Source organism: Telopea speciosissima, chromosome 1 (assembly GCF_018873765.1).
Source record: "Telopea speciosissima isolate NSW1024214 ecotype Mountain lineage chromosome 1, Tspe_v1, whole genome shotgun sequence".
Taxonomy (NCBI): domain Eukaryota; kingdom Viridiplantae; phylum Streptophyta; class Magnoliopsida; order Proteales; family Proteaceae; genus Telopea; species Telopea speciosissima.
The window spans coordinates 10,172,663-10,182,376 of NC_057916.1; the positions used below are offsets into that span (position 1 = coordinate 10,172,663).

General features: G+C 40.3%; 1 protein-coding gene across 6 annotated transcripts in view; it reads left to right on the forward strand.

Annotated features, from left to right (window-relative positions):
- Positions 1-9,714, forward strand: part of LOC122653205 (DNA topoisomerase 2-binding protein 1-A-like) — a 31,072-nt gene that overhangs the window by 19,062 nt on the left and 2,296 nt on the right. For 4 of the 6 annotated variants that reach the window (XM_043847377.1, XM_043847190.1, XM_043847272.1 and 1 more), the window contains exons 12-15: positions 8,298-8,588; positions 8,830-9,177; positions 9,391-9,435; positions 9,586-9,677. In XM_043847377.1, coding sequence (XP_043703312.1) covers positions 8,298-8,588; positions 8,830-9,177; positions 9,391-9,435; positions 9,586-9,677 — 776 coding nt within the window. The remainder of the gene's footprint in view (positions 1-8,297; positions 8,589-8,829; positions 9,178-9,390; positions 9,436-9,585; positions 9,678-9,714) is intronic. The other 2 variants (XM_043847263.1, XM_043847450.1) reach the window with 1 other exon arrangement.

Sequence of the window (9,714 nt, forward strand, 5' to 3'; positions counted from 1 at the left end):
CAGTTTGCCAATTCAGCTACCACTACTAAGTCTACAATTTTTGCATCTCCACAACTTGAGGGTAAGACCGTGAAGATGTCTGATGAAAAATATGCCTGTTTTACACAATTTCAGATTTCTCTGTCAGCCCAGCCTCCAACTGCCACCTTTGTTCAGATAGGTAATGCTACTGCTACTCCTCGTCCCTGGATCATTAATTCAGGGGCATCAGATCACATGACAAGTGTTTCAGGTATTCTTTCTTCCTTCCAAAAATCTTTGTCTAGTGTTACTTTAGCTAATAGTTCCTTATAGTTCCTTAGCTAACGTAACTAGTACTGGTACTGCATACGTTACACCTTCTTTGTCTTTATTGTAACGACCGAACCCCTCTATTGGCATGATATTGTCCTCTCTGGCCCAATGGGCCTCAAGGCTTTAAAACGCGTCATACCAAGTAGAGGAGGCTTCTCTTTATCAATAGCTCAGGATCTCTCTCCCTAGCCGATGTGGGACTAAGTTTGCATCCCCTCATCGATCTCCCAAAACCCCTGATACTCAGCCGTGTCTTGGTGGGGACACCTCAACAATCTCCCAGGCTGGCCGGTACTAGGCCGTATTCTTGGGGCGTTACATTTATCATTTGTTCTCTACTTACCTGATTTCCAATTCAACCTTTTCTTTGTTAATCGTTTTTACCAAATCTCATCACTGTTCTGTAACCTTTTTTTTTTTTCTGGATTTTTGTGTTTTTCTGGATCTTACGACGAAGAAGATGATTGGTAGAGGTCATGAGTCGGGGGGGACTTTACATACTTGAGGACACTTCATCTATGGCATGTACCGGTGTGGCGTCACCCCACTAAATTCATTGTTGTTTGGGTCATTCTTCGTTCGAGAGTTTAAAGTTTTTGGATAGTCGGTTTCAGTCTCTTTCTAGTTTTAATTGTGAGTCCAGTCAGTTTAGGAAACTTCATCGTGTGAGTTACCCTCCTAGAGGCAATAAACGGTCTGACCAACCTTTTTCTTTAATTCATTCAGATGTATGGGGTCCGTGTCCTGTCGTGTCTACTTTGGGTTATCGTTACTTTGTAACCTTTGTTGATGACTATTCCAGGGTTACCTGGCTTTATTTAATGAAATGTCATTCTGAATTATTTTCAGTTTTTTGGGCATTCGTGAATGAAGACAATAATCAATTTTAGACTCCTTTGTGTATTCTTCGTAGTGATAACGCTAAGGAATATTTTTCTGTCCCCTTTTCTGAATTTATGATTGAACATGGCATTATTCATCAATCTTCTTGTGCTTCCACCCCATAACAAAATGGTGAGCTGAGAGGAAGAATAGACATTTATTGGAAGTTACTCGTTCTCTATTATTTGAGATGAAAGTACCTAAATCTTTTTGGGCAGATGCTGTTTTGACTTCTTGTTATCTCATTAATCGCATGCTTTCTTTTGTTTTACGTGGTGATATTCCCTTTTCTTTGTTGTTTCCTTCTATGTCATTATTTGTTTTACCACCGCGAGTATTTGGCAGTGTTTGTTTTATTCGTGATCATCGTCCAAGTGTCTCCAAGTTGGATCCTAAATCTCTCAAGTGTTTGTTTGTTGGGTATTCTCGTACTCAAAAGGGTTATCGTTGTTATTCTTTTGAGTTGTGGAAATATTTTGTTACTGCTGATGTTTCTTTCTTTGAGTCTACTCCCTACGATAGTTCATTTTTTACTGTGTCTGACTTGGATGATGATCTTCCTGCTTCCATTGTTCAGTCTATTGTTCACTCTGTTCCGCAGGTTGCCTCATCACCGACACCTCCACCTAGTGTGTTTAAACGTCACCAATGGAAAGTATGTACTTGAACCCCCGCTTTTATGCGTTCTACCACATCTACATTTTCGCCAGTAGATCCTGAGACAGGTACTACTTCTTTGGAACCTCCTCCTGATCTTGATATTCCTATTGCTCATCGTAAGGGTGTTCGGGCTTGTACTCAACACCCATTTCTAACTTTGTTTCCTATGCTGGTTTGTCTTCCACCTTTCATTCTTGTTTACAAACTGTTGAAAATCATCCTGTTCCTAAGTCTGTTGCAGAGGCATTTTTCAGTCCTGGTTGGAAGGCTGCTATGAATGAGGAATTGTTGGCATTGGAAGAGAATCAGGCTTGGGATCTTGTGCCCTTACCCTCAAGTAAATCTGCTATTGGTTGTCGGTGAAGGTGAATCCTGATGGATTCTTGGCTCGTTTGAAGGCCCGTCTTGTTGCGAAGGGCTATGCCTAAGTATATGAGGTTGATTATTTGGATACTGTAGAAAACCTAGGACCTCTAACCAGTAACTTGAGAGAGAAAAGAAGAGAAGAGAGAAAAGAGAGAAAAGAGAGAATGAGAGAATAATAACTTGTTATATTCATTGATAGGTAAGCCCCTCTATTTATGATAGAGGGGAAATTACAAAGAGACTAAACTAAGCGATGTGGGATTAAAACCCAGATAGCCGATTGTACCTAATAACATAATAAATAAACTAACCCTAAAGGGACCAGAACCCCCACGGTATTCTGGATTACATATTCCAACACTCCCCCTCAAGCTGGATTGTACAAAGAAGTAACGAAAGAAAATCCAACTTGAACTAAAAAGAAAAAAAGAACTCCATAATAATGCTAACACTCCCCCTCAAGTTGGCGCATACAAGGTACTAATGCTCAACTTGAACAAAATGGGAAAAAGCAAAGTTGTAGCAAAATCCAGCTTCAAGACGAATGCAACTCTCAAATAAACCTTCAAGAACTTGAAAAAATAGATCTTCAAAACTTAGACAGACATGATCAGCAAACCGGGACTGGAATGTCTTCCAAAAAAGGCAGCTTTCAACGATCTTCAATAGCTATCCAGTGATGAATCTCAGGTTGTCATAGTGACATAGAATCTTGAAGGGAAATAACTAGAGCAAGAAGCAATAAAACAAATCGAATCGGCAAAAATGAAAAACTGTATCAACCCAACCGAAAGTCCTCAAATAGGCAACAACCAAATATCTTCAATACTCTTCAATACTTCAATCTCCCCCTTACGGCAAACTCAACCCAATAACGAAGGATACCCAATGGTTGCAATGGTGGAGAAAACTGATCTTCTATGTTTTACACCAATGTTCCTGCAAGTTCTGCATTCTGCAATGTCTGCAGGTGTATTGTACATAATCCCCCCCTCACGTGTAATACACGTGGACATAACAGAGATGATGAAAGAGATAGGGCAAAAGCATAATATTCCAGAATTTTCCAAGAGGGGCTAAGGGTAATGGAAAAGGAAGAAATGACAAATTAGAGAATACCATTATCGTCCAAAGTGGTTATGGGTATATGCCTAAGGTATGGGATATGAAGGGAATTAGAATTATTGAAAGGGAACAGTGTTGGAAAAAAGGATGGCATGGCTGTAATTTGGTGGAAATCCACTTGTAAATACAATCCAAGCCAAAGGGCAAACTAGTAATAAATCAGAATTTTCAAGGGTCAATTGGGTAGTCAAATAAGGGAATGTATGAAAAAGTAATGGCAGTTCCGTAAATAATCAGAATTATGTAAGGGACCAATGGTAAATAAAGAAGTAATGGGACATGAAGAATTAGTATTGTTGTATGAGGACAAATTAGGCAATGACATGAAATATGGATATGAGCTAAATTAAGCATAAAACCAAGGGTTTTTATGGAAAATGGGATTGGCATGGGATATGGTGACATAAGGGACATGGGGACATGGATGACATAGGGAACATGGGAGACATGGGGTAATAAAGGACAAAAGAAAAAAATACTTATAATAGGTAATGTGACTGTCTTTTTTTTCCTTGACAGTCACGTAACCAGCAAAAGAACCCAAAACTCACGTTAACTATAGAAATCATGTTCTACCTCCAGCCGAAAACAAAAGCAACACTTTTGACGAAAATCAAGGAACAAGAGTTGCAACGACACTGTTTACAAGGAAAGGGCCTCAACAGACACCATGGTCGTCTTCAACCTTTGTAAAACCAATACTAATCAAAACACAACCAGCAACCAGAGGCAGAAACCCAGTCGTCGTTAGTACCAGGATTCAAACAGAGATTCAGATTCGACAGTATGCCATCGTCACCTTTGAAGGACCTGCAACTAACGAAACCAGTAGGGAAAAGAGTGCGACCCATCGACCAAGAGATCATGCCGAGAAACAAGCAAATCAGGAAGAACCGGCAACAAACTCATCAAGAACCTAGGGCTCGAGAAACGGTTCACCAACCTCCAGCATGAACCAGAGGGGAAAGACAATGAATCAAAACAGAAGACTAGCGGTAACCAAGCACATATCACAGGTGCAATCGAGGCAGAAAACCAATAGCAGCATATCACAGCTAAAGAAAGTACCAGATGGAACTTGCAACCGAGAAAAAAAACGTCTTCAACCTTGCAACCGAGAAACCTGGTAAAGAAGGAGGCGGCAAAGCAAACAGAATAGCAGATTCAACGATTCAGTATGATTAATACACATCAATCTTCAACGAAACTTATAGGAAACCCTAGTTCTTCTTCGTTTATGAACTAGGGTTTCTCCATAAATCAGAGAACTTTGAAACAACTCTCAAAACTGCAAATCTTGGAGAGAATCAGTCACTGGTTGCCTAGCTCTGATACCATGTAGAAAACCTAGGACCTGTAACCAGTAACTTGAGAGAGAAGAGAAGAGAAGAGAGAAAAGAGAGAAAAGAACGAATAATAACTTGTTATATTCATTAATAGGTAAGCCCCTTTATTTATAATAGAGGGGAAATTACAAAGAGACTAAACTAAGCGATGTGGGACTAGAACCCACATAGCCGACTGTACCTAATAACATAATAAATAAACTAACCCCAAAGGGACCAGAATACCGTGGGGGTATTCTGGATTACATATTCCAACAGATACTTTCTCTCCTGTAGCGAAGCTCACTTCTATTTGCATTTTGATTTCTCTTGCTACTACTTACCATTGGCCTTTGTATCAGCTAGATGTCAAGAATGCCTTTTTATACGGGGATTTGACTGATGAAGTTTATATGGAGCAACCTCCTGGGTTTGTTGCTCAGGGGGAGTCTGGCTTGGTGTGTAAGTTGAAGAAGTCTCTGTATAGGCTGAAACAGTCTCCTAGGGCCTGGTTTGGCAAGTTCACAGAGGTTGTGTTAGAGTTTGGGTTGACACACTATGGTAGTGATCATTCTGTGTTCTTCCGCCACTCTGATGTAAGGAAAATATTTCTTGTGGTTTATGTAGATGATATAGTCATTACAGGAGATGATGTTTTTAGTATTGAAGATTTGAAGGTACACTTGCAGCAAAAATTTCAGACCAAGGATCTAGGTAAGTTGAAGTATTTTTTGGGTGTGGAAGTTGCTCAGTCAAAGAAATGAATTTCGCTCTCACAGCGAAAATATGTGCTTGATCTTCTTTGAGAGACAGGAATGTTGGGTGCTAAACCTCTAGATACCCCTATGGATCCCAATTTGAAACTTACAGCTGATGATGGTGATATTTTGCCTGATCCTGAGAAGTATCGGAGGTTAGTTGGGAAGTTAAATTACCTAACAGTAACTAGGCCGGATGTAGCCTTTCCTGTTAGTGTGGTGAATCAATTTTTATCTGCCCCATGGACATCTCATTGGGAGGCAGTTGTGCATATCTTACGCTATCTTAAAAAGGCTTCTGGACGTGGTCTTCTATATAGTGATCATGGACATAGGCGGATAGAGGGTTTTTCAGATGCTGATTGGGCAGGGTCTCCAGTTGACAGGAGGTCTACTACTAGCTATTGTATGTTTGTTGGAGGTTATTTGGTGTCCTAGAAGAGCAAGAAACAGACAATAGTTGCTCGTTCCAATGCAGAGTCTGAGTATAGGGCTGTGGCACTTGCTACCTGTGAATTGATGTGGATAAGACAGTTGTTGGCTGAGCTTGGGTTAGTTGATGATTCTCCTATGCAATTGTGGTATGATAACTAAGCTGCTGTCCAGATTGCTTCAAATCTCGTGTTTCATGAGAGGACAAAACACATTGAGGTTGACTGCCATTTTGTTCGAGAGAAACTGCAACAAGGGCTGATTTCTCCTTGTCATGTTCATACTGGAGAACAGCTTGCTGATGTCTTTATGAAGTCTTTAGGGAGTGCAAGAGTGGATTATATTTGCAACAAGCTGGGCATGATTAACATCTATGCTCCAGCTTGAGGGGGAGTGTTATCGAGATTATGTAATCTTGGTATTAGTGCCTGCTGCTAATACCGAGAATGGTCAGAGGGTAGTTTAGGGAGTTTTATGTTAGATATGTTTTATGTTGCTTTACTGTTATGCCCTTAAGGGCTTATTTAATTAAGTTTTGTGGGTGGTCACACATAATGTGTGACTCCCAAGTTGCATTCATCTTGTCCTCTTCTTCTCTCGTTTTCTCCTTCTTCCTTTTTCTCTTATTGTTGACAGCCTGAAAGCTAGTACCAATTATATTAGTTCACTATTATCCAGAGTATTTAGATTACACAAATTTTCATTGAGATAAGACCCACATGATATTCTCTGGATAATCACATGAGGACTTTGTGTTTAAGTCAGAAAAGAAAATCAAACCCTGAATGACAATCTGATAATCCCATTGGAAGACTGACAAGCCTCAGGTCTAGATGTTGTGAAAGACCAAATTGTGATCATTCTAAATTTTGTGGGATTTATTTGATTTACCCAAAATCTAGAATGTAGCTGAACACACTTATGTTAAATAAGGAGATTTTGTCATTCTTCTTCTTTTTTAATGCTTGATTTAACAGGGTAATTATTGTTATCTGGGAAGTTTTTTCTTTTTGTGCTTTATATTTTGATATGCTATGGATTATGTACATCTTTTGTTGCATTCAACATTATTTTCCTTTCCTTACATTGATAGAGTGGAAGACACTGAAAGTCTCCTGGAGTGTTTGTAACCTATAATTCAGAGATCATGCAGTTTAAGGAAATGATTCTTTCTATTCTCTAAGGTTGTAAGAGGTGGTGGCGGAGTATTGGTTCTGGGTTTTCGTTTCTTGTGTGTGTGTGTTGGGGGGGGGGGAGGGGGGGAATGGGTGGAGGTGGGTTGTACTAGTTCTGTATCTTGTTTTTCTTTTTGTTCACCTGTTTGGGTAGGATGGGGGAGCATGCTGTGTGTTTTGGGTGTTGTGTGGTTGTATATCAGTCATAGTTGTCAAGACATCGTCTTGGCCAAGGTGGATTTTGAACAACTAGTTGACCGGTCACCATATTGTTCAGGCACCCACACAGAAAACAGGGGGAAAAGAGGGGGGGGGGGGGGATGAGGAAAAGGGGGCGGAAATGGGAGGAGCAGGGAGGAAAAGAGGGTAAATGGGGAGAAATCCCAGAAAGAGTGGAAAAATAAGAAGAAAATATGGGGAAAGCAGTAGCAGCTGCCACTATGCTGAAAAGGTTGCAGTGGCAGCCACTGCCGCCGCTGTCCACTGCCATCATAGTATGAGGGGGTACATACCTTGACTCATACTGCAACCACCACCTCTTTCGCTATTGACATCAAAGAGGAAGAAGGCCAAATGGCTCATCATTTATTAAATCATAACTTTAAAGATATATTATTTTATTATACATTGGCTCATCATATTCACAAGTAAAAGAATTTTCTTTTTCAAATTTTACATATAAAATTACCTCTTAAATGAAAGAAATATCATATTTAACATCTTAAATCCCTTGGTAAATGCATGCCTTAGTCGCGTAGGCATCACCTAGTGCCAAGGCCACAGGTGCCTGGCCATCATCTAGGTTGGACTTGGCGCCATGATAACTATGATGTCCATTACTTTATTTTTTTCTTGTCTCTCTTTTGGTCTTTCTGTTTGTATGTTACATTTTTTTTAGGGAAAAAGAACTGTCTGGGAGTGTGCACCCTGTGCCCAGACACAGAGGGGCAAAATGACCACCCCAGCCCCCATGAAAGGCGTAAATGCCGCCCCTGTTGATGCTTCCGCGTGCGCTCCTATTGGCCTGTGTGCTGGCGCAGGGGCCTCGCTCCCAGACAGAGAACACATTCCCTTTTTTTTTTTTAATTCTTTTGCTGTTGCCAAATACGGTAAACATTTGTCTTAAATATTGCTCTCCAGTGATCAGCAGATGGACCCTTTTAACATATGCTTTAAATTTGATGACTTAACTCAATTTCTTGTTCCATTCGTACATATGGAAATTTGCAAACAGCATACAATTGACATCTTCTAATGGGTTTTGGTCATCCTTGTTGAAGGATGGATGCATGCTGGAAGTTGACAGTCACCTCTTGTATTCACCACTTCCCTGCCGGATTCCGTTACCTGGGTTCGACGGCTTTCGGTTCTGTGTCTCTCAGTATGAAGAGAAAGATAGGTTGTTATTAAGAAATCTTTGTTTTGTTCTAGGAGCTAAATTCACGGAAAAACTGAGTAGGAAGGTCACACATTTAATTTGCAAGTTCACCAGTGGCCCAAAATATGAGGCTGCTTGCAAATGGGGCATAGAAGCAGTTACTTTCGAGTGGATCTGTGAATGCGTCATGCAGGTGAGTCTCCTATCTTATCCTATATGAGTCTGTCCCCTGTTTATCAATTGAGTTGTCCATCCTTTCTTGTGGGGAGTGGCGCTGTGTATGCCTCTTTCTTGGGGTCACGCATCCACTGTTTTCTTTCCATTCATGCTTCTCCCTGTGTCTTTCTGTCTTCATACTTATTCTTACGATTTCCGTCATATAATCTTGTTCATGAAACCAGGAAGAAATCATCCAGTCTTACTGCTTTTTACAGGATAAGATAGTTGCTCTGGATCAATTTCTCCCAAAAGAAGTTACTGCTCAAGATCGAGAGCAAGGGCTATGCACAATGAGCCAGTATCCTACACAGGCAGCTCGCATGATATCTGGAGGTGTTTCACTACAGTTACCGAGTCAATCTCAAGTCATGATGAAAATAGAAACTCATGTTGTTGGCAGTATAAGTGAAAGCTTTAAAAGCTTCAGTGGAGGGGCAAAACATTCTTCACTCTCCATTAAAAGAGCAAGGCTTGTGGATGACGACAGTCATAATGGAGAAGTTTCTCATGCAGTTCCTGATGTGGCTGCAGCTATTGAAGACTTGTTAGCACAAACGAGTAAGGTAATAAGAAAAGGGACTGAGTTTCCCTACCTTCTTTGTCGTTGGATCGGACTCCTAGGGGCATGACCGACTTCATACAGTAGGGGGCCGATATTTTTTACCATAATTTCCTTCACCATGGGTGAAGAGAACTTTCTACTAAGAAAACAGTCCTTTTTCTTTGTCAAACTTCTTTTTACATCTTACCTGGTTATTTGCTTTTTCTAATGCCAGATTCAAGAAATGAAGTCACCAGTCGGTTCTCAATGTGGTCAAATTGTATCCCTCTTTTAGTCTGATCATTATTTGTACTAAAATGTCAGGAATATGTGAATTATTCTGTCCTTTTCCTATAATGGTTTTGGTATTATTTTATCCTTTTTCTATTATATTGTCTCAAGATGCATCAGTTTACCTTGATCTCTAAAGATGCAGCATTTTTCAGCCAATCATTCAATTCTTGATCAAGACCATTTAGAGCCTCGTTCTTCCTTTGGGATTTCTAACCGCTGGTTGAGCAGGTAATTTTGGGTTTTGTTCTACTGGTGCTGCCTTTTG